Source organism: Crocodylus siamensis, chromosome 5, assembly GCF_052110815.1.
Source record: "Crocodylus siamensis isolate JL-2025a chromosome 5, ASM5211081v1, whole genome shotgun sequence".
In the NCBI taxonomy this organism is placed as follows: domain Eukaryota; kingdom Metazoa; phylum Chordata; order Crocodylia; family Crocodylidae; genus Crocodylus; species Crocodylus siamensis.
In genome coordinates this window covers 118404693-118430634 of record NC_143399.1, presented here as the reverse complement: position 1 = coordinate 118430634, position 25942 = coordinate 118404693, and the positions used below count along the sequence as shown (strand labels likewise).

Below are 25942 nucleotides of genomic sequence, written 5' to 3'. Positions count from 1 at the left end.
GCCACCAAGGAAGTGGCCCAGCTCCCTGTAGTGCCCCAACTGGGGTAGCTGGGGGAGACCCACAAGGCAAGGGGGGCTCTGTTCCACACCTGTCCCCCAGCTCAGGGCAGGCAAGGTGGCAGCTCCATGCTGCTCCCTTCCCTCTCCCTCCCCACCGAAAGCCGTGGGGGTGGGACTGGGCTGGTGCTTGCACCAACCCTGCCTCCTCACCCCCCTATGTGAAAAATTAACTGTCAACAGAACACAAGTTCCTTAAGCTGCTCTAAAGCAGAATGAATTGTTCATGCAATTGGCCATTTTAAAAGTGCTCTGCAGCCACATACATATGATAGGTCATGGCTGTAGAGTAGGGCTGTGCGAAATGGCACTGTTCCATTTTGCCTTGTGTTTTGACAGTTCGACAAAACAGTGTTTTGTCTCAAATTTCATTTTGAGTCGAAACAGCTGTTCTGTTCCCTCAAAATAGAAAGGTTTTGACACTGTTTTGAGTTTTGCTGGGGATGGGGTGTCAGACCAGCTGAGCTGACTTTCCATCCCCAGCACTATATCATGCCGGAGGCAGAGGCAACCCAGCTGGGCTGCTTTTCCGTCCCCCGCACTAGATTGCATGGGGGTGGAGGCAGCTCAGCTGGGCTGCTTCCCGGGGTCCCACATTAGATCACACAGCTGGGCTGCCGCCCCACCCTGGTGTGGTGTAGCATGGGGCCCTGGGAAGCAGCCCAGCTGGGCTGCCTCCATCCCCGGCGCAATCTAGCACTGGGAATGGGAAGTCAGCCCAGCCCAGGTCACCTCTCTCTCTGCATCCTTCCTTTGGCTCCATTTGCATCAAATGTTTTCTCTATTGCATCAAATGTAAGTTGCTTCACAGCCTGTTCCCACCCTTCCTGTCTTCTTTCATTCAGTATCAAAAGAGTAATGCCTATCATTCCAATAAGCCCGTGATGCCAGACATTGAACAAACTTTGCCAAAAATGTATCCTTTGCTGCCCCTCATGCCTGGGAGGTGCTCACGATAAACACCTGAAAAGCAGCCACATTATTCTCTCTCATGTCCTTCCTTAAAACTGCTTTGCAAACAAAAAAAAATCCTTGGGTATCCAGTTCAGTGACCTACCGAAGTGTCAGTGTTCAGCTCTTGTCATGTCTTCAACTCAGATTAGCAGCTCCTTGGAGTATGAACAGTCTGTTTCTTCCAGGTTTATATATAGCTTCTAGTATAATGGAGTCCTGCTTTATTGACTCCTAGGTGCTAACATAACTCAAATTTTGCATCTACTTGGTTTAGATATGAGTAACTACATAAGGGGTAAGGTGTAAGGTGAGGGGAAGCTGGGCCCTGTGTCTTTTAAGGCAAAGACACTTAAGGATATGTGCATGTGTGGAGGAAGACATTTCAAAGGAAGAAGCATTTAAAGTGATCCTTTACGGCCACCAACAAAGTTGCACAAATTTGTATGTGCAGATGACCTTCGTTTGGCAACACAAGCAGCCACCTTCAATGACCTCGAGTCCACCTTGAATGAGGACCTAAATACCACGGAGGAATATTTTCAGAAATGGAGACTCCAGCGAAATCCCCACAAAACAACTGTCACTGCATTCCATCTTGATAACAGGAATACTAAGCATACCTTGAAGGTTACTTTCTGCAGCAATGCTGCGTGGCACAACCCCACTTCATCTTATCTTGGAGTGGGGCTGGACTGCATGTTAACCTTCCATGACAATCTGAAAATGGTAGCTACAAATGGATGGAGATAAGGGTCAATTTGATCCATTGGCAAGCACAAATTGGGGAGCATCAGTATTATGGACATCAGCGTTGGCCCTAACATACTCCATAGCCAAGAACTGTGCACTAGTATAGACCAGAAGCAGTCACACTCAACTTGTTGACATCCAACTGAACTCTGCAATGTGATGCATCACTGGAACTTTCAAGTCAGCCTCAACACCTGGGCTGCCTGTAATGTCGCACATTGCTCCTTCACCCATTCATCATGAGGCAGCAACTCTACGGGAAGTTCAGTGATTCAATAAAAACAAATGTCTTTCCATTCACCAGGACTTCAACAGTGCCCCTCACCATTGTCTGAAGTCATGCAAGCCCTTCTAGATCTATACATAAAACTAGAACTCTTGGTTCCAAAATTATACCTTTTATTTTTATTAGACCAAGTGGGAAATCACAAGAAAATTGTCCTGTTCTGCAAGCTTTCAGGATCAAAGTCCCTTCATCAGGCTCTGGAAAAAGTACAGATGGTACAAGATGATAAAAAGTGCCCATAGGACTTATAGATCCATGCACTTAACCTTCAAAAATGTGACTTCAACCCTGATGAAGCTTGGAAAACTGAATGGAGTTCACAAGAAGTCCCAAATAAACATCTTGTAATAGATCCAGTGCAGAAGGTCCCTGGCTTTGATCTCTTGTAACGCTCATGGGCAACTCTGAACTGTGTCTGCACAAACCATGGGAGATGTGGATGCTTGATGCGCAAATGGAAAATAAAAAAATCTCCAGTGTATGACTGTGGTCATCCTGAACAGTTCATGAAACATATAATGACCCCATGCCCGATCCACAAATATGAAGGAGGTATCACAGCAATACACTCTGCTGTTCCTGATGTTGTCTGGCTCAGCCATCTAAATGTACAATTATAGTTCCTGTTCTGTATCTACACCACCCATACAAAAGAAGAAGACTGCTCTTAAGTATTACCCGTTACATTAATCCTCTCTGGACTACTTAGCTGCAAAGGATAGCCAAAAAACATTATGCTGTGACCACCTCCTTTTGTACCTGACCATATTCCCAACTGTCTATGAACATGCTCCATTTTAGGACAGCAGTGGAGATTGAGTGGTATGAAGCCAACTACATTTCCATTGTCTTTGCCCTGTTTGTCTAGTGAAAAGGTAACTGAGTAAAAAGCAAGGCAGGTCCATCCTTTATAATGTTAGGAAGTTGCATACAATTTTGGCATTAATTACATTAAGATAATAATTTCATATCCAGCACAAAAACTCACAGGCAGGCGCTGCAGTCCTGTGATGGAGTTCAGTTGGCAGTCTGGTGGTAGTTTTGTGAAGGTGACTATATCTACTGGAGAAGCAGATGGTGCTGCATTGCCAGGCAATAAAAAATAAAGGTGACAATGTAGAATGCAAAGTAGCCTGTTAGATGCCAAAGTCTGGTGCATGGCAATAGAACAGGGAAGGAAGAGTAACTGTAAAAGAGAGGAAAGAAACAAGGAAAAAAGGAAGAAAGAAATTAGGAAGCATTTTGTGAAATACTGACCAGATAGGTGTCCTTTGTAATTGGGCATTCCTGCTTTTACTTGCTTGCTTACATTTTCCTTTACTAGAGCTGATGGCTGTTTCTGTGAAAAAAAGGTCATCCTAACATTAGCTTTCATGTATGGGTTGTTTTCATCAGAAATGTAAAGCAAAGAAAACTGTTATGTCCCAAAAGTGGCATGGGGATGGCTCTTTTGGGATTAGATCTTGGTGGCCCATGGAGGACTGGAAAAGTCTTTCCAGGCAGCGGGTTCCTGGCTGTTAAGGGTAACTCCACTCTTCTGTTTCCCTTTTACATGCAATGAACCAGGGATATGTTTCATGACTACAACCAGAAGAAACTGGTGTTGCAAGAAGGGCAGGGAAGGCACTAATGTAAAGCTAGTGGGTCCTACACTGTGGTCTAAAACAGATGTTGCATTTATCCCAGAGTAAACCCTCTTGTCTTGGGACGAAGTGCAGTTGTATATACATCCATGCTTGTTATCCCAGGATAAATCATAAGCATGCTTCCCAAATAAGAAGCAGTAACAGTTTATTCTGGGATTTTGCAAATTAGGTCTGTACAGTTATTCTAGGATTGCATCATTGAATTAATGGAAGCAAAGCAGCACTGTATTCGGCCACTCAACCCTGATTAGAAGGGTAATGTATGTCCATACCAGTCCAAGGATATCTTTGTTCTGGGACAAACACAGGCACAACATATCCAAGTTCAAATGCAATGTCTGTTCCTAACCTATATGAGACACGTCAGTGAAAGCCCTAAAGTAAGTAGGGAGTTTAGGGTCTGCAGGATGCTACTGCTACCCTGAAGCTGCAGTGGTAGTAATAGTAGAGCAGATTCCCTAGTACATGGAGAGCAGGGGATGATTTCTTCCTCCTGAGATTCCCAGCCTCAATTCTCTGTGCTTTCCACAGGGCATCATAATTCATAGTTCATAGTTGGTAGGGCTGGAAGGGACCTGAGCAGGTCATCAGGCCCAACCCCCTGTCATGGCAGGAAAGAATACTGGGGTCAAATGACTCCAGCGAAGTGTTCATCCAGGGTTCTCTTAAAGACCCCCAGGGTAGGAGCCAGCACCACTTCTCTTGGAAGCTGGTTCCAGATCCTAGCCACCCTGACTGTGAAGTACCTCCTGATGTCTAGTCTGAATCTACCCTCTGTCAAATATGTGACCGCTCATTGTCCTATCTTATGATTTTGCCTTTTTGCATTTAGGTCCAGATTATAAAATGGTCTGTATGCCTGCACAAGGCAAGAGAGGGAGAAAAATCTACCCTTGACCTCATGAGCAGATGGGGCTTGGGTTTGGGTACACAACAGTAAAATAAAAAGAGGCTGTTCCCTCACTAGAGTATGTAAGAGGGTGAGGAATGGACAAAGAGCCATGATTGACCCAAGGTGCTAGGGAGAGCTGTAATTTGCTCTTGACACAGCTGTGAACCATTTCACCACAATGTCCCTCTCATCCCTCCTCTTTTCTGGAGCAAACAGGAGGAATTGTGACTCTCAGGTGTATGCAGCATTTCCAAGCACTGCTCCTGAGAAGGGGCTGCAGACCCATTATCTCCTACTTGCGGCTCTCCCCAAAGTCAGAATCTGTTTTGCAACCTGAAGGAGAATTTAGCTCTCACCACACAGTGACTTCCTTGATGTTCTGCAGAAATGTTCTTATTTCTTTTCACATGTGTATAGGTGAAGTATGTATGTCGAATAAAAATGGGGAAGTTCTATTAAATATTTGAAATAAATTTAATGGAAAGGGTATATCTCCATGTTGAGTCAGTGGCACTGCCAGATTTGATCATCTAAACCATCTTTGTCAATGTTCAGCAAAGGCAGTTCGTACACATCATTGTTCGTGATCATTTATTTATGTCACATCACCTAATCATGCTGCTGGATTTTTGGTTGTATCTGTGTTGGTCTGAGGACGTAGGCAGGCAAGGTTCTTTGAGCAGATGTGAAATCTCAGTTGGTCTAATAAAAGATTTCACGTCTACTCAGAGAACCTTGCCTGCTTATCACATAATCATTACATTCTTACGCATGATATTTATGGTAAGACTGGATTCCTGCATAGGTGACAGGGAGAATATTTTCTTGTTCCTAATTCTGGTAACTTTGTTATGGGCCAGATTTCAAACCCAGCACTGTCAGTAGGCATGCATGAATTATCTGATGTCACTAAAAACTGGATAAGACCTCATGAAAGAAAAAAAATTGTATACATTAGTTGGGTGTTATTACAATTTGAAGAACACAGTTAATGAATAAGAATGCATACTTTTAAAATTCAGAAATGAAAAGTATCTGCAGAATCCTTAGAGGAATTTGCTGTTTAAAACCAAATGTTAGCCTTTGAAGCAATATAGCTGTTGATCAGTGTATTGTGAGTTAGCCACCTCATTCTGGTGGTGTATACTAAATTGCAGGAGTGAGTTTGAATGTCTTAATGTTGGTATCAAAAAGGTGAGAGATTGTCTGTCGATCCTACATGAGCGATAGAAGCCTTTATCAGGATTATGGGATTGACTGTGGACCAGTCAATATCATCATCACTTTCATAATAATTGCTTAATAGTTTAACATAATGTTTCATAGATATGAGAAACTCATTCATTTTTCTAGAAATAGTGCATTTGCTTGTTACACATTTATCTAATTTTACTCATAAAGTCCTTTTTAGCTTTGCCAACAAATGGCATTATTATTATAGTCATAGTGTTGTTTTTGTACTTCGAAGTGAGCTGTTATTAGTAAATACATAACTGTAACTCTTGATGGGGAAAAAAGCAAAGATTTAACATGCTTAGGTAGCACAACATGCTACATAACAGCATATGCTTTTTTTTCTTTATTCCTGTATTTCTCTTCTCCCACTCACTTGCTTTCTCCAGCCATTTCTGCTTTGTTAGTCCAGGGCTTTGCACATGTTATTCTTCTGTGTGGGGAAAAACCCTGCAAAAATTACTCTTAGGTATAGTATTCGCTACTGTGTGAGTCAGTTTTTCTCAACCTTTTCAAATACAAGGCACCCCTTTTAGACTCAGGGCACCCTCAGAAAATGGCAGCTCTTAGTTTTCACTTGTTTTTTGACTACAGAAAAATAATAGAGCAATCAGTCCTTCTGTTGCAAAGAACTGTAAAAGATTGCAACAGGTCAGAATGTTTTAACACTCTAGATTCCTAGAAATCTCTGGGTTTATCTTGTAAATCATGTTTGCATGACTAACAGTGCTAACATAGTGTGACGCCTTGCAGCGCCCCTGAAAGGATCCCAAGGCATAGCAGGGTCCACAGCACCCTGGTTGAGAATCACTGGTGTGAACAGTTCTCAGCAAGGCCACCTGTGTTAACAAATACTGTGCCTTGCAGTTAAGTGTTTCCAGACTTAGGGCACTAGATTGTCAACTTTTGATAGAACATTCCATCAAGTGGTTAGTAGATTTTGGGTGCTACATAAAGTGGTAAGCTTTTATGTTTTGTGTTTGTATAGTGCCTTATACAGCAGGGTCCTGACATGTGTCTGGGGCTCCAAGGTACTACAACAATACAAATAATAATATTAATCATTGATCTCTTGCTCTTCCAATTACTGAAGATCAGTACTGTGTTTTTATTCCATGTTGTAGCTATGTTACAATGCTGTGAATAGGAGTTGGTCATAATGTTACTCTCTCATTCACAAAAAAAGAAGTTTTCCACCCTCCCCTGCCTCTCAGACTTAAATTATTTTAGTTCAAAAGGAATTGTTATCTCATGATTATGTGAAAAGCTGTTCCCTGGGCAGAATGATACCAGTGAGAGCTTTATGGTTTGTATCACGTGAATCAGACAGCATGGTAGGGGCGGGTAGACAACGGAAGGAACACGGGATGCAATTGTCAGGGTGTTTCTGGAGGGATCATAGTGGGAGAAGTGGAACAGCAAACTGTCTAAAAGGGAACCATTGGCATTAACTAATGTGAAGTTAAATCCAATGTGAGATATTAGCTGTTGTCTTCATTTTGGACAGTTAACTGTTCCACTTCTCCCACTATGATAAAGGAGCTTATTTTACTGTAGCACTAAGACCATGGAATGTGCCTTCAGAAGCTTTAAAGATTGTGCTATAGTGAGATACCCCATGTTAACTTCTAAACCAGAAACAGATTAGCCATACCATGAATTGACTAGTGTGCAACACCAATAATCTGGCCATATTGCTTCTGGTTAAGGGCTAACATGCACAGAGTGTGCCTGAGCACAGTACTGTCTCATACTATGTTGACATATCCTTGGTGCCACACAAGGAGGTACAGTGACATTGAGGATGCAGCACAATTTTGTAGCGTTTTATAATATATCTGTTCTCTCTTGACCTATGCTAACATGAGAGAAGTAACCAGAATGTAGATCATTTGCATATTAACTCTTCAGTGAAGACAAAACCATTAGGGAATAATGAGTATATCCTTTTTGTGGGAGGAGGACTTCAAATCTCAAGATGGGAAGAAAAGACCTTTATCAGCATCACCCACTGTCTTAAAGTGGCGAAGGTTGTTCTTTATGGGGAACATCTGCCCAATTTATCCCTGGGTAAGCTGTGGTAGACTTGCCTCAGAGATAAATTTGGTCCAAGAGTAGGGAGAGAGCAAGAGAGGGAAAGCAGCCCTCTAGTAGTCTTTGCCTCATTCCAGAGTTGTGGAGTGTGTGTACATATATATAGGGAGAGCAAATCAGAATATCAATTTCTCTCTAAGAAAAAAAAAACCAACTGTTTCAGCAGAGACTGACAGCAAAGGAAATTTCAAGTAGATCTCATTTTTACCCTGAAAGTCATGTTTAATTTGCAGTAAATATTTTCTTATATATTATTCTTTGTCAATTGTTTAGCAGTCATATATGAAGAAGCCACATTCATTCATTATCTTGATTCCTTTTACTTTTTCTTTCTAAACAGAGCTATTCAGTTCCACAAAATATGTCCTCAGTAATAATCTTGTGTTTCTTTCCTTTCACAGAATCTGTACCAAAACAGGTTCCTGGGCCTGGCTGCCATGGCATCTCCATCTAGGAACTCACAAAACCGGCGCCGGTGCAAAGAACCTCTCAGATACAGCTACAACCCTGACCAGTTTCATAACATGGACATCAGAAACAGCTCCCATGAGACGGTAACCATTCCACGGTCCACCAGTGATACAGACCTAGTCACTTCAGATAGCCGTTCCACTCTCATGGTCAGCAGCTCATATTATTCCATAGGACACTCGCAAGACCTAGTGATCTATTGGGATATAAAGGAAGAAGTCGATGCAGGGGACTGGATTGGCATGTATCTCATTGGTAAGTTGACCTGACTTCAAATTTTTAGTTCAGACCTATTTAGCAAATGTTTGAAGTAAGGGGCTGATAAAGCTGGATCTAGCCTAGCTTGCATATACAATACCTTTCTGTCCTAAATTACTCTGAGCATTTTTTGCCCAAGTTAGCCTTGAGTAGGAGTTTCAGAATCTTGTCTGCCTTGTGGATGCTTCCCCTGAAATTCCAAACTGATTTGGTTTTAGTCATTTGAATTTTGGAGCAAATATCCCTGGAAGAGGTCTAAAATTGTCTGAGTCCACGCTTGCAAATCCATGTGTAGATCTCTACCACAGTAAGAAATCACACATGAGAGAGGATTACTCAGATGGATAAAGTTTTGACAAATCAGGACTAACAGCCTTTACAAAACAATGAGCAGAACATCATTTTTCAATATAGCCAAAGAACACTTAAGTAGGAGCAATAAGAGAGTTACATTGGATATTTACCTATGTTTTGCAGTATAATATGACTATCTATAAGTGTTTCATTAAAAAAAAAAAACTTCCCATGTCTGAAATGTCAAGTTTTTTTTTTTAAAAAGCAGAGGGCCAGAGATGCCTTGAGGGCATTCTGCATGGTGCTGTTCACACTCTTATGTTCCATCAAAGAACTTAAGCATGCTGTACTTTATAAAGTCTATGGGCAGCCTTGTTCACTTCAGTGGGCTTATTCACTGTGTTTAAAGTTAAGTGTGCTCTTTAGTACGTCACTGGATCAATCCTGGATACTCAGCACTTTTCAGAATCGAGCACTAAGAAGCATTCTGAATCCATCTGCCAGCAGCACAGACTATTCTGATAGGACTTTGCTATTGCAGTAAAAGGAGGCAAAATGAGCTCATCTGCAATCAGCAGAATCACGGCCAGCAGAGCTATTTTGCATAGTTGAACCAGCTAATCAACCTAGACTGCATTGTCCAGACATTTGAACCAAGCATCGACTGCTACGAATTGCCATCACCATGTTTTGCTGGTAAGATCAACTGCATACATGTGGAGCAAACTGCAGCAGGAAATTCTACCCCTCCTCAGATTGAATCGTTCATACATCTCGCTTGACTGAGCTTGGCTCTGTCATGTATTTTTAAGCTCAGAAGGCTCTGAAAAATATTAGGTGTACAACCTGTGCTGTATATCCCACAATAGTTCTTTCAGTCTGCAAGAAAAGTTAACCCTGAACACCTCTACAACTAGCATCCAGTCTCCACTCTTCCATTCCTGGAAAAAATAGCTGGAAAAGTAGTAATGGCTAAAAAAACAAACAAACCCCAAAGCTCCTTCCTAGTAGTGTTTTGATCTTTGAAGAAGAAAAGTGCCAGAAACTCCACGCCGTCTATGTAAGGACTGCTGTTGCTATTATTTTTATATGGAAGGCTGAGTTACCATAGGGAGCGATAACAGTATAAAACCGTAAAAGAGAACGACAGATAAGGTTTATGTTGTAAATCAATAGAAGAAGTGTGTTCTTTTATACATTGAATATGGAGCCTGAAATGGTCATTACTTGTTTTTTGGTACTGCAACCTGCCAATTATAGAGGCTGTATGTTGCATGCTTATAATTACAAGTTTCTTTCAGTGGAACCTAACAAAAATACAGCAGTGAAACAGTTTTGAAATGTGTATAAATAAAGCCAAGGCGGTGGATCCATGGTTTCTAATCAATCAGGTTCTTTGTTGGATTTGTATAAAGATTTCTGAAATCTACACTTCTGTTCAAAAACAAAAATGTCCTTGGCCCTTCTGAATATGTCCTTGACAATGTAAACTAATACATGGCTGTGTTTTGAGTTAGCAGCCAGCCAGACTGGAACAAAAGAGCAGGGGAAAGTGTGAGCTTCCCCAGATGACTCAGTAGAGAATTAGTTTGAAACCTATTATCACCACTTAAATGACTATGTGGTTAACCATTTCTTTGCTGATGACCATACTAGAAATACTAAGTCAAAGTGTTTTCCTGTGTTGCTATGATTTTATTATATCATGAGGTTCCTTTCATTTGAATTTGTAGAATTAAAGCTGAAAGTTTTAAACATGGAAATAGATTAATGTTATGGTGAGTCATGAGAACATTAGGAATCATGTACAGAAGTGTGATATTCTGTTGTTTTGCTCTATAAAATTGGGTCCATCAGTATATATATTATTATGTTGTATCTTGTCCTGTAGTAGCACTTTGACCCCCAGTTATGAACCTCTTATGGTAGATGCTAGACAAACACAGGACAAAAAGTTGTTTCCTGCTGCAAATGGCTACAGTCATTTCCATGTAATTAAATTGTGGATATCTCTAGATGGTATTGATTGGGTCCTGGGTTTGGAATGCACAAAAAATAAGCTGCATTTTCCCTGTAACCAGCATTTCCATGGATGTTATCAAGATATGTGATAAGCTGCAAACTCAAAAAAGAAAAAAAAAAGATTCCTAGCCTTGGAAAAACATATCTTAATAGAAAGCTTCAGGAAGGTCAAGAACAAAAATGACTGCATCACAGTGGACAAGTATTTAGAGATTGAAACTTTGGAGCATTTGAGGAGGAGGGACTCTCAGGTTCACTGCTTAAAGCAGATTAAAACAGAAGAGGGAGAACTCACCCACTTCTGGTAAGATGTTGGAATATTCTGGGGGAGCCCTGTTTTCTGAAGCACTCCACTTCCTTACATCAACATCAAGGGAGGAGGCCTTTGCTTTCTCCTGCCCCCACGGACTTTTAATACCAGTTCTTTTATACAGTGCACCTGAGTCAGGGAACCATTGTTGGGTGAAGCTGATATTAGATCAGTTTAGAAATAATATCAAAGTAAACTTATTCAAGAAGGAGGTCATTTTTGTTTTCAGAATATGGAATAGGCAATTGGGAGAGGTGATATAAAATAATGCAAGAAAACTATAATCATGTATGTAGTGTAAAACCCACTGAAAAACATGGTTTCTAGTTCAGGAATCCCCAGCACTGAACTGATTTCATAAAAGTGTGTGGTAAATGGCGCATAGGAAAGCTCATCTGTTTGAGGGAAAACATGACTGAGAATTATATTAAAATACAGACTATGGTTCTCCAACATACTTTGAGATTGGTACTGGCTAGGCAACAAGAGCAGGAAGAGTCTACTTACAAGCTCTTCCAAAACATCAAACAGCAATAAGAGTTGTGTGCTGTTAGGCTTGACCTTGAAGTGTTATAATTTCCCCTGTGATTTTCTGTGCATATCCACTGAAAACAGTGTGAGATATCTAAAAGGCTTACCAGTTAGCTTGACGTATGTATTTTCTCTCCCTCAGGAGAACTCTAACTTTGCCAGTATAACCTGTCCTTCAAAAACACATCTGTAGTCAAAAGCACATGTAAACACTCAAAAGGAGAAGATACTACCCTGATTATACCTCTCATGGCATTTAAAAGTCTCTGTTACTTAAGAGCTTTCTTGGAAAAGTGGGCAGCAAAATATTTCTATTATAAGCAAAACCAGTACAAACCTCATTTGAATAACTGAGATTAAATATATGTATTTTAAACACAAAAATGTATTTAGTGAACATGCTGCAATAGATGGAATACTGAAAGTAACTTTTCTGAAAATTCCCTCATCCTTTTTCACCTTGTTTCCCATTACTATATGCTATAACACAAAGCCTTTTAGATATATTAATATCCACTTCTGGCAGCTGCCTATAGATAAAGAGCTGTCTTATAATTACTGCAGTAGCTTTCAGTTGCTACTAGATTTCACTGATGTCATCTCGGTATCTGATGTAGAGTGGCTAACGAGAAGTGGGGAAATGAGACTGAAAGAATCTTTTGATCTGCTGCCTATAAACATTGGTATTAGGCAATGAATTCATTCAGGGCTGCTGTTATGGTGTACTTACTGATGCACAATAGGCTTTCTCCTTTCAGCAGTTCCTTATGAGAAAGGCAAACATTTTATAAGGCTATTTAATAAAAGTTCTTTATGCCCGCATCCTTTAGGGTCCAATTTCCTGTCCATATTTGTTTTTCCAGTCAATTCTTTTCAAGTCGATATAAAAAGAAAATCTTGACCTAATTAGCAGCTGAAATTTAGCTTTAGAAATGCATTTCCCCTCTTCCATTCTCACCTTTGATTTTTTTTTCCCTTCAAAAGGGCAATTCATGCCAGTCAGGTGGCACTTGTTTTTACAGATTATTTACTAAACCCTGAAGTACATTGAAAGGCCTGCATTTATTTAGCTCCATGGGCTTTGGATCAGGCTCTGTTTGTACAGTAGTTGTTTCACACATCCAGGATGCATCTACATGAAACGGTTTACTGTGCATTAGACTACTGTGCAGTAAAGCGTCCCCGTCTACATGTGTGTGGCACTTACACTGTGGATTAAGTTAGTCTAATGTGCCATTTGCTAGTACCAACACATACGGGTACTAGATAAATGGTGCATTAACTAATGCACAGTAGCACCTGTGTAGACGCTGACACTAGGTGCAGCGTGTACCCAGTCAGCCACACCAGCAGGGGACCAGCCTCCTGCTTTGGGCAGAGCTGCATGGTTGGCAGTTTCTCCAGCCACGTGGCAGGGACAGCTCATTGACTGTCCCAAGCTGGCCTCCAGATCCCTGGCCTGACCCCTGGTGCCTGTGTCAGCTGCTGCCTGCCCCTGGGCACCATGAGCTCATCTGCAATCAGCAAAATCATGGCCAGCAGAGCTATTTCGCATAGTTGAACCAGCTAATCAACCTAGACTGCATTGTCCAGACATTTGAACCAAGCATTGACTGCTATGAATTGCCATCAGCATATTTTGCTGGTAAGATCAGCCAGGTGCTGCACATGAGCCATGGTAGCAGTGGGTAGGCAGGGTCCCCAGTGAAAAAGAGGTGGGATGGTCATGTTGCCCAGCTACAGGTCCGGGATGCATGGCATGAAGTGGCTGCTCTCCATGAGGGCTTGCCAGAGTTCCAGAAAATGCAGGCATTGTAAGCACTGCCAGCCCAGTCAGCACAGATGTTAGTGAAGGCGCCCCAGTGGTCCACTACAGCCTGCAGCACAATGGAGGAGAAGCCCCTGTCAACTGTAGTAGGGGTGATATTCCCAGGGTGGGACAGGTAATGGGGTTATGTGTCTCATCAAAGGTCCTGATGCACTTTGGGAAGCCAAGGGCTTGGAAGCCTGCCACCACATCCAGGGGGTCGGTGATCCGGAGCACTGTGGACTAGCAGATCCACAGTGGGAGGGTGCTGCAGACCTCCAGGATGGCCTCCCTGATGGTTGCCTTGCCTACCTCGAACAGGTGGCTGACATAGCACAGGCTAGTGGTTGTGGCGAGCTTCAGGCAGGTGATGGCCACCCAGGTCAAAAACAGACCTCTGGATGGTTTTCTCACCCTTGACTTCGGCTTCATCTATGCCTGTAGGTTGGCCATTTAACCCCTCTGTCATGGTTACATTATCTGTAAAGTTAGACTAATGAAAGAAGTACCTGCTTTAAGGAGGATTACAGCTGCTGTTTGAAATTTGGCTAAGTTGCCAAAGTTCTTGGGTTAACTTTCCCTTTGCCCCCTCCCTCTCCCCCTCTTTGTGGCCTTGAGAAAGGCACCCTAGTCTGTTCTCTGGCCTCCAGATGTTCTGTTTTTGTGTTTAGACAGAGGTTCAGGCTGCATTTTTCTCCTGCAGTCCCACTGTGATTGCTGGAGCAGCATCACAGTTGGTTGAGCACCTGCAGTTCTTTTCTCCCTCAGGCACATTGGCAACGGTGTCTGGACAGTTTTACAGAGCACAGTGCAATTTCTCTTGGACAAAAGCATTTCAGATCAAACATATCATAAAGCAATAGAGAGTCTGTGTCATTGCCAAACTTACCAGGTATTTCCCAGCAGCTGCATGGTGTGCTGGCAGCTGTGTTGCCCAAATTTATCAGTTGTTTATTCCAGTCTGCAATAAGTTCCCATTTCAGTCTTTGGATCCACTGAATGACCTTCTCTCTTAGATCAGTCTGGATCACTTGGTATTTTTATCACTTTGTTCAGTAGCTTTCTTCAGCCAGCTTGGACCACAGCACATAGTTTCCTCAAGGCTGAGGCTTTTCCAAACTAGTTTACTTGTCTAGAGATTTGGATTTATTAGCCTTCCAGTGATTTTAGTTCCTGCGGGAAAGTCTTTGAATATTCCACGGGCTTCTAGCTTATGCACATCTCCATTTTTCTGTGCCATAGGCCTTACATCTGTCACATGAGTATTGTTAATATTATTACTAGCAATCACCAAAATTCTACCCACAAAAAGATAGGGGAGCCACCATTGTGTACTTTGGCACATTGGCTACTAACATTTTTTCTCTTGTACACATGGTAGAAAAACAGTTACCGTGGGCCCAATTTAAGAATATGTTTTTCAGTGAAATAATATTCCAGGTACTGTGAAACACTTGGCCCATTCATCACCCAAAGAGACTATCCATTTCCAATGCAACAGCTAATGCATTTCTAATGCAATAGCCATGTGGCAAAGACAAGGAAGCACCACAGACAGGTAGCACTCATCTTGCCAGTGATGAGCAAGAATTGCTGTAATTTTGCTGCCTCTCTTCTCTCCAATTTATCCCACTTGTATTTACCTCTCCTCTTCAGGTTTCCTCCTGTCTTTCTCTCCTCATCTCCAATCCTCTTAACCTTTCCTTTCTCCTTCCCTCTTCCCTCTTATGTTTCCTCACCCTCTTCCCATTTCCTTTTTCACTGTTGTATAGGGGTCCAAGCCTTGCGTGACTGAAATGGAGGTATACATGTTCTTAAAGTCAAGCCTATACTTGAATCTGTGACAAATGAGAGGAAAAAGCACTTAGCATCTTAGAGAATCAAGCCCTAGTTCTTGAAAACACTTCCCATAAAAATAATCTTTGAGAGGACTGGAGTGAATTGTAAACAGCACAATTGTAATTCAGCCAGAGAATATGTTCAGTGTTCTTTTGTGTCTACAACAAAGATGTGGTGATTGGAAAATTTATTATAATGCAATGTGTGTTTTTAAATAAATGAAACAATTACTGCATGATAGCTATTATACAAGCACTCTACCTATCAAAACAGTGTTATGTTCATGCATAACATGAATAAACAGGCAGCAGAAATTTGCAAACAAATTAATATTGCAAAATTTCAACTTTTGGAGTCTGATGCCCAGTTCACTGAAGTGGATGGAAAGATCCTAAGACTCTTGATCAGTTTGCAAAATAATAGAAAACTAGTAAAAATTAATACTGATATTCAGAAGATTTTATTTTTTTGCATAGGTTTTATATGCTTTTTCCTGTGCTCATTTTAATTTGTAATCAATAAATGAGGTTTTTTTCTGCATGTATTACTTATGTAATTTTACTTAATTGGTAATTAATACATTGTGGGGCAGAAGGATTTCCACAACTGAAAAACAGATCACATAGGGCTAGGTCATTTTGCACAGAAAATGATCATCAAGGGCATTCTGCCAACTCTAGGTAATTTTAGGTCAGATAAACCTATTGACCAGAAGTACTTTTAAATTCCAAACTAAAGCAAATTTGATCAAATAGATGCCATAAACCCTGCTGTAATTCCAGTACTGCAGCATTTTTTAATTTATAAGGAATCAAGGCATAAAACGTTTCTATTTTTATGCAGCGGTTTATAAGTTTATGTAAAATAAGACTTTTACCTTAAACAATAAGTCAAGCTAATGCATCTTAAGCAATGTGCTGAGTTCAGAAGCTCTTTGCCACTGAATTTGTCTCTAATTTCAGGTATCTGTTTCATTGGGAATGCAGCCTGCTCTCTCCAGTCTGTTTTTAGCTCATTATTCTTTGAACATATGAAAGGGGGAGTGGATGCTATTTCTGAGCAAGACAGCCATGTTTTCTGTTATTTTCTCATTTTAGCTGAAATCAAACTGACTGGAAACGATTTTCCATCATTTGTAAATTTCCCTTTGTTGCTTGAGCCCTACCCTACTTCTCCCTGTTTGCTGTCTGTTGGATTTCCAGGCAAGATTTCAAATACCAAAGTCTTGACTGCTTAATATAGACCAGGGGTTGGTAACATACAGCCTGCAAAGTCCCTGGATCTTGCTCATGTGAGTCCAGGCGCACTATTTGGGCAGCAGGGGGGCATTGCCTGCGCTCATGCTGGGCCTGGGTAACAAGGAGCTCTGCCTGTGCTGCAGTTGGAGAACGAGGAAAGGAAAGCAGTGGTGGCTCTTGTAAACAAGTCAGAGCACTTGCCCACCTCAGATCTGAGCTGGGTTGTTCCTGTCTATGGCTCTAAAAAATTGCCAGCCACAGGTATAGATTGCGTGCAGTGCATAAGTTTCCATAATGGTTTTCTTGGGACCTTTCAGCTTCTTGACCTTGGTCAGAATTTCTTTTAGTTTACTAAAGAACAGCCTGGTTTTCTGTCAGCCAGCTGTTGCCTTTCATCTAAGAGGTACCTTTTTCAGTAGTGCTCTCTCTATTACTCAGGAAATGCTTAGGGAATCATTGAGGAGAAAAATACAGTGCAAACTGTTATTATTGAATTTCTATTCAATTAATCAACTAATTTCTGAATTAGGCAGTTTTCCACCCTCAGATTTTCATTATTATCTGCTACAGTGATAAAGCCTTATTTATGGTGACTGTTTTAAGATGCTTCTTTCAGTAAGATATGCCCAAAGCAGGATGTCCCTAGCAGAGTAAAGTATGCCATTGCCCAGCTAATCATCAAGCTGCTGAAAGGTTAAGGCATATTTTCAAATAAAGGAGAGTGGTGAGGGAAAAGAGGGAAAAGGAGTATAAGAGAATGCTTCACTGGAAAAAGTCAAAAGCTATTGGCATCTGATGGAAATACATGCAAGGCAACAGCATCAACTCCGCTGTGCCTGTGGTACAGAGGTAAGTCACAGCATTTTGCTGTTTGCCTCGGGGAGGGAAAGTGTACAGTATATTTTAAGGTTACTGCCTTTATTTGTGAGACATCTCAGTCAAGAGCTAAAGTGGAATTTGTTTGTCTTTACACGAATATTCATTCTCTTGAAAATATATATTGTCTCTATATTTAGGTGTGGTGGGGGGAGGTATAACGTGTATATGTATTGAGCCATGCACAAATTTCAGTTAGGTGGAAGTGATATCTGTGAATAAAATTGAACAAGTACATGATGCATGTATCCTTCTGTTTATGACATGCCTGGAACCACATCACCTTCCAACTAAACCAGGTCACCAGAATATCATCTAATATCTCAGACTCCTGAGCAATTTCAATAGCTACAGTTCTTCTGTTGGGTAATATTTTCTCCTCCTTCTGTACCCCTCTCCCCACCCATCCCCTCTTACATAAAGCCAAGAATAAGAAAATTGTAGTTCTAGATGAGCATCTGATCCTCTAGGTCAGACTCTCTTCTCTGTAAACCCCAGCACCTGATCTGTTTGTTCCCTCCCTACAGACACATGGGACAGGGGCTCTCCAGACTCTTGTGAGGGAAAAGAGAGACAGGCAGACAGATTGCTTTCTCCAAAGTCCTTTAACATCAATTGACAATCAGTACCACATCCCATCATACAGTAGGAGCTTCCTGGTCCTCTGGTGATGGATTGGGGAGGGTCAGGTTGGGGGAAACTAATGTCTGGATCCAGCAACTCTGAGAAAACAGCTTTCCATTTCTGCCAGGTAACATTACTACCATAGATCTTCAGTATATGCCTTTGCTGTGCTTCTGAAGGCTCAGGGTTCAGGCCCTTCTGATTTCTGATCAGGACAAAGATTATTACTTATGCATAACATCATTTGTTTTTATTTTTCCCCTGAGAAAAAAAAACCCTAGGGAAGTACATTGAAAATTAAAATGCTAGCTTCATATTTGACTATGTAAGCTTAATTCAGTACCTCTGTATGGCTACAGCTAGGTAATTGAGCACCTATGATCTTCCCTGCAAGACTCCTGGAACTTAGCTCAATGCTGACACGTTACACAGAAAACATTCAGCCTGAAAATTTCAACCTGGTTAGTTTGAAAAAGTTACAAGCAACTGAAAATAGGGCCTACTAAAGGAAGGTAGGGAGCAGCTTTAGGTATAGGCATTGCTACCAGCCCCACCGATAGTAATATTAGCAAACTATATAAATCATATTTTCTCATATTAGTATAGACTGTGCACTACGTACCTTGGGCATGTCTACATGTGCCTCTACAGAGCCGTTGTTACTGTGGCATCATTTAGTACTTTCTAAAGGAATTAAGTTTCCATAATGGTTTTCTTGGGACCTTTCAGCTTGTTGACCTCAGTCAAAATTTCCCTTAGTTTACTAAAGAACAGCCTGGTTTTCTGTCAGCTGGCTGTTGTCTTTCATCTAAGCGGTAGCTTTTTCAGGAGTGCTGTCTCTATTACTTATGAACAAGGATCCTGGGTTTCTCTGATTAAAAAAAAAAATCCCAAATTTTCTGATTTAAAAAAAACCCCAAATCCACATTTTCCCATGATTAAAACAAATTGCCACTGTGTGTGTGAGCGTATGTGTGTTTGTGGGGACTTCCTTTAGTACTGAAGGAAGCACTAAATGATGGGGCGCAGTAACAGCCCTTACTGCACCATCCCAGCAGTGCACAGTTATTTTTAGCTGCTATATTGCCGTCATGACATGCTATGAAAAGGGAGTGCGTCACTACAGCAGTGTAGCTGCAGTGTCACGATTTGTGCCCACCGCAACTATGTCACCATAGTGCATTGCTACAGCGATGTAGTATCTCGTGCAAACGTGCCCCTTGGGTGTACTACCTTTATATAATTTTTGAATGGCCACAGAGAAATAATAGGAACTAAATGGATTGTTACTCCCAGAGAATGATGGATATACATTTTGATTGTCTGAGTATCATGTACATGATTTAAACAATATAGTGTGTGTGTGTGCACACGTGCATGTGTGATTTTTTTTCTGTTGAGATAATGTATATATTCCCCACAGCTGAACAAGTATTTTGGCATGATTTCTCTCCTTTATTTATAACTCACTGCTTGGGGTTTTTGTGTTTTGTTTTGTGATATACAATTACATAGAGTGTGTCTACATGTCACACTTTGGCGATATAACGATGTGCTACATTGCTGCATGACACGCTACAACACCATAGCAATCACGTGGGTCTACACATGATCAGCAGCTACATTGCCTTAGCAACTCACTCCCCTGTATAGTGTTCCACTCTGACAACATAGTAGCAAAATCTAACTGTGCATTTCGCACATGGCGCAGTAACTGCCCACACTGCACCATGCTTTAGTACTTCCAAAAGGAAGTATTAAAGCACAGTCCATAATAAATAGAATTTGTGTGTGCTTGTATGTATGTGTATTCTGATTCTTTTCACTATCTAATTGTACACTAAAAACAAAACAGAACACAAAAACCCCAACATGTAAGTATAAATGAGAGAAATCAGACCATAAGACTCATTCAGTTGTTGGGTAACCACAGAGATGCAGGACATTAGTACACTAAAAAATTGCCACTTCCATTCAGCGCTGGAAACTAATGGTATAATTGCTGGTAAGTAGCAAATCAGCAATGGGAAAAAGTATTGTCGATATCGTCCTCCATTTATAATTAAACGTTGCAATCATTAGTGACCTCCTTAAAAGGATTTCCCTTTTAAATCCCTCAAGAGAATATCACCAAAGAGTAGAGAGTCAGATGCCCACTTATCTTGCTCCCTTGAAAATATTTTTGTGTAAAAACAAAGAAATAAATAACACTGGCCAATCTGTCTAGTGCTTTTTTCTTTGGTGAAAGTTTAGTTTCTTTTCTGTTTTAAGGAAGTCACTTATCAGCTTAACCTTCAGCATATTTCCCTCTGCTTTCTTGCTTTCTCCCAGTGTATACTGCTTAGTGGCCCTGTGGGAGTCTTATATGCTTTTATCAAGTTACTGGACACAAATCTTGCTCCGAATTCTGCAGCAGTTCAGTCCCTCAGAGCACTGATTTAAGAACTGTTTAACAAGGTAATTGGTTCCCCCCTGTGTGTGTGTGTAGTGTAGTGTAGCGTAATTATAGTATATATGGTAGGGTGTGTGTCTATGTAGTATATGTAATATGCACACACGATTTGTATTTCCATATATGGGAAATACTGTAATACATTTAAATAACATAGATAAAAATAACAATACTATGTATAGCACACTACATTCAAACAGCTGATACAGATCAGTCTTTTCCCTCCATTTCTTATTTCTGTTGAAAACAATTGTTCTTTGGACCTGATCTTATGATAGTCCGAAAGCCTTCACATCTGATTGGAAGTTGATCATTAATATCCCAGAGGATCAGCTTTATTGATTAACCATGTCATTATTCTGAAGTCCAGGCTTCTTTATCAAAGAACATTTTTTAAACCTGGTGAGGCAGGCACAGAATTATTTTTCACAATGATGCATCCATGTCTGTGGAATGACTCTGTGATGCTTTGCCAGTCTGACATGTGCAGCCTACTTCACCACCTAGAGCTTTACTTGAGAGGCTGAAGCCAGTGAAGCAGCTCTGTAATGCCTGAGCCCTTGAATAGCTGACAGTGTGGCACTTCTAAGAATATGTCATCTTGACAGTACATCAAGATGACTAATAACATAAGTTTGTATAATAGAATATTTTATCCTAATTTGATTTATAGTATATATTTACTTGAATTCAACTCGGGCCCAATGTCTGTTTTTCCATCTTACTTATTTACTTAATTTTGCAACTGATTTGACCAAGTCAAGAGGAAATTAAATAGCTTGACTAATGCCATAAAATGTAAAGTTCTGAATTTGAAACCAAGATGTTTCCGTGTTTTATGTTCCTGTACATTTTATATAACTACTAACCAAAATAGCTTTGTGTGGGGCAGGATGTCACTACATACATAGAACCTTCCACTGTAAGAGCCTCTCAATGAAATTTGTTTGTAAGAATGTACTTTATTATGAATCCCTTGTAGCTGAAAATAAATTTCTGCAATGGGGAACAGTACGAAGATTCCCGTACAGGCCTACAGATTTATTTAAGAATTTATTTAATAGGAGAGTGGTCACTGACTCCTACTAATGAAAAACTTCTTGGACAGTTCACAAAACTGAAGTCCATTTCATTCTAAAGCTTAAATAATGAAGCCAAGGTTTGGAGAATCAACATGTTCTGTCCTTAGTCATTGCTTCAGCCTATGCATTCACAAACATGAATGATTGGTCAAGACAAGATTATGAATATTAAGGGTTGGTTTTATTGTCAGTCATCTCTGAATGCAAACTATCAATGCAAACAGGATGGTGTAATGGGATGTAATTTTTTAGTAATGAAACTGGTGTAGGATTTGTATGCCGTTTTAGGGGTTGTGGGCCTGTGTCCTGGCAAGTTCCAAATGTGGCCCTCTGTACCCAAGCAAATCACTGTCATGGTTCAGTCTCTTAAGTTAGGGCCCCATCTACACGTTACATTTAAGACATGATTAACCAGTTAATTATGTCTTAAGTTGTGACCCAGCCACACATTTAATCAGTTAATGGCATAATAAAACAAGGAATAAGTCATAGAGTTATTCCATAAAAGATGTGAAATAACATTGTAGTTTGTTCTTATCATGGCATTAATTGAATATGTGGCCACTTCTTTGCCACAGGGGTGTCACACACATTACCCCATCTGTGAGCCTTGCAACTGACAAGGCTCACAGCTGCAGGAACTTGCTACTTGCTTATGCAGGGGGAGTCCAGGATCACAATGCCAGGCTCCCCCTGTACTGGCAGTAAAGCATAATAGGATCTGATGTGGGATCCCACAATCACACCACCTGCCGCACACATGTGGCATAGCATGATTGCATAGATCACATCTCAGATCCTATCACACCTTTACCTGAATGTCTAGAGGGGCCCTAGGTGACTTGCTTTAGATTACTGACCATCACTGTTATTTTAGAATAAGTTTCATAGTCTGGGGCTTGCTATGTCTCATAACATACCATAATTACAATCAGTTGATTTATCCTTCTATGGAGGAATCTTAGTTTTTGAATACCTGGTTCTGATATAACTCATGATAGGAACCTTGTATTTGCTATTAGTTATGAATAAGTGAAAAATAAATGTCTAAACAAGGGAGACTTTGGGAGACTTAAGAAATGCAAGAACATTATTTTTTTACTTCCCGTTCTCCAACATTCATCTCATTGTTTATTTTTTGAATTGGATAAGAATTGATGTGTATTATGTCCACTGTTTGAATTCTTATGAGCTTTATATAACTGCATATTCTAAACAATGTGTAAACAAAACTTGAGTTTTAAGGATCGATACTTTTGTTCTAAGTATAAATAACTGAAAGCTAATTCTTCCACATGTGGTGTCAAACTGTTGATCAGATATAGTACATTCCCCTGAGTTTAGGACATATTTTTAGCCTGTCTTTTTACTTCTTATGATGTGCTGGTAGACAGCTAACAAGATAATTTTTCCTGTCTGCAGATGAGGTCTTGTCTGAAAATTTTCTGGACTACAAGAACCGTGGGGTCAATGGTTCTCATCGGGGTCAGATTATCTGGAAGATTGATGCCAGCTCTTACTTTGTAGAGCGTAAGTACCTTTTCAGTTCTTCTATAGTCCAGTTCAGTGAATGCAAAATGAACTATGTTTTTTTTAGGTTGCATTCAATGTCTGTGTGTCCTTTTGGAAATGGCAAGCATGCCTTAAAAATATGTACAGTGAGATGGACCAAAATGTTTTATGGAGTAATAAATCGCAGACCTGCTAACACAAATAACAAAAATACTTTGGGAGCATACTAACTCAAACTGCGTTTATTTAAGCTGATATAATCAAGCATTACATTCACTTGGCAGCCTAGTTGTGAGTGTTGTCATCAGTTCTGAGTTACTTTAGCATGATATATAAAACGCTTTTAGGGCATAATCCTAAACTCTGTAAATAGTCCTCATTCAAGAATACCTGATACTGATTTCATGAGTTGACCAGAGAAATTTGATGGCTGCTTGCTCTGTACAGACTAGAAAAAGTCAGAGGTGAGACAGAGATCTCAGTAGTGTAACTTTGAGGTGGGTATGGCATGAGTCCCTGGTGAGGCACCAGAATGGCAGCCCGTAGAGAGACAAACTACATTGGCTGCCCAAAACTGCATTGGCTACAAAGAAGTTACTCCATGATTTATACCTAAATAATCAGCTTGCAAACTGTCAGAGGGAATCCAAAATAATGTTGCCACACCGATTTCCAGTCCTACAATAATGTCTGTTATACAAGCTATAGACTCTCTTACATCAAACAGCACACTACTAATGTGTAAGGCAGCCTCAATTAGCATAAAGGAATTGAAGGGCTTCAACCGTATCCAACTAAAGTCAATACCAAAATTTCCATTGAATTCTGTGGTAAAGGACTATGGCTAAGTAATTATAGAGAAGTCTTATCATGAGTCAACTTGCATACCACTCTACTGGGCCAAAATCAAAGTTTGATGCAAGGAGATGCTAAGTTGTATGTCAACAAGCAGGAAGCGGTCCAAGGTTGTCTAAATTTAAAGGAGTCAAAGAGGATCTTTGTCTGATCTGGTCTAATTTAAACACTAAAGGCATGTTCAGATGAGCACAGTTGTGCTGTATGTGGCACTGCAAACACATTTGCAGCACCACATACCGCACAGTGCAGTGTTCTGTACACTGCAAGAGCACACTGCCCAAGCACGCACGCACTGCACTGTTTTATTTTTCCATGGGGTTTTTTTTTTGACCTTCTGGATAACCAGGGATCAAAAAAATAATGCAGAAAAATATTTTGGGTAGCCTGCACTGCTAAAAAAGCGGAGCCGGGCCGCTCAGAGCCATGCTTCAGCTGCCAGCCAGGCTCTGCCTGGCAGGATCATCATGGCTGCAGCTCCAGGAGGCCCCCAGCACCCCAGGTAAGGCTGCTGGGACCAGCACAGTGCTGGCCTCAGCCTTCCCTATGCCACCCGGGGCAACTTGCCACACACCAAAGTGTGCGTGGCATGATAATTCCCCGGGGACAAGAAGCAGTGCGCCATCACTACTTGTCCCTGTAGAACCAAACATCCATGCTCGTGTGGATGCACCCTAAGGGTGCATCGACACGTGCTATACTGTACAGCAGACTAATTAGCTCTACAGTAAAGCATCACAGTCTATATATGTGCCGGTATAAGGGCTCAGTAAACTAATTAACTCTGCCATAGGATAGTATTGTTAGGAACAGTACTGTCTTACAGAGGAGTACTTTACAGTGCTGAAATGCATGTGCAGGCAGTGATGGGGGACATAAATTGCACCCAGTTGCCCAGCCAGCTGGGGGCCTGCTCCACCCTGGCTCAAATTGCTGCTCTCCCAGGCCATATGTAGACATTGAGCCCGGGAGCAGTTGATTCCAGTGTGAACTGCCCCAAAGTTTATTGCATCGCATTAATTGCACTTGTAGATGCACCCTGAAGAAGCTAAAGGAGATGTTATATCAATTTTGACTAAAATATCTGGTGTGAACAGGAATTTATTTTAGTACATGTAACTATTCTTCAGGTATTCAATCTGCTAGACTGGTCAGAGTTTACTGAGTAGTTTGAGGCTACAGGCTCTCTTCTATAGCTCCAAATGATAACCAGCAAGAGGATTTTTTCAGAGGATTGAAGGGGCACCATTAAAGTTTCATTCTTCATCTTCTGCAATCAGTGCGCTCGTAGTCAGGTTCAGCAGCCTAATTTCAAAGCTTATGATTTCTGGAAGGAAATATACTACAGTGTCTGACAGTTAAAGCAAGGTCTCCAATTTGAAACAGCTTCCTCATGCTGCCATTACCAAATGGTGAAACTTCTGTTGTTTTAACTAGTGAAGCAGAGTTGGAGAGATTGAATTTTAGGACTAGGTCTTGAAAATGTTGATGAATGTTTTGTTCAAAATTCTTAAAGTTCCACAGTTATGAACCTTTCTCTTCAGCTTCTTAGAAAATTAATGATAAGGTGACAAGAGATATTTTAGCTTTAATGTATACACATTTCACTTCAAAACGCTGTTAACATACTGTACAGAAAGTAGGGTTCTGTGATAAAGAGCAAGAGAGAGAGAGATTACATGTGTTTTCGTGTTGTTGTTTAGGAACTGCAGTTGGACAAAGAGAAGACTAAACTGCTGAGAGGTAGTGTGAACACTCTAGTAGAAGAAAACAGTGCTACCATGTTTCCCAGTTAATAGCAGTAGATAGAGAAAAACTCCAGAAAGACATGGTTGATAATGGTCATTATTGTTGGCAAG

General features: G+C 40.8%; 1 protein-coding gene across 5 annotated transcripts in view; it reads left to right on the top strand.

Moving 5' to 3' along the window:
- The window catches only part of HECW1 (HECT, C2 and WW domain containing E3 ubiquitin protein ligase 1), a 406215-nt gene that overhangs the window by 135835 nt on the left and 244438 nt on the right, over positions 1-25942 (top strand). For all 5 annotated transcript variants that reach the window (XM_090050042.1, XM_090050044.1, XM_090050045.1 and 2 more), the window contains 2 exons: positions 8314-8638; positions 23139-23246. In XM_090050042.1, the coding sequence (XP_089906168.1) occupies positions 8314-8638; positions 23139-23246 (433 nt within the window). The remainder of the gene's footprint in view (positions 1-8313; positions 8639-23138; positions 23247-25942) is intronic.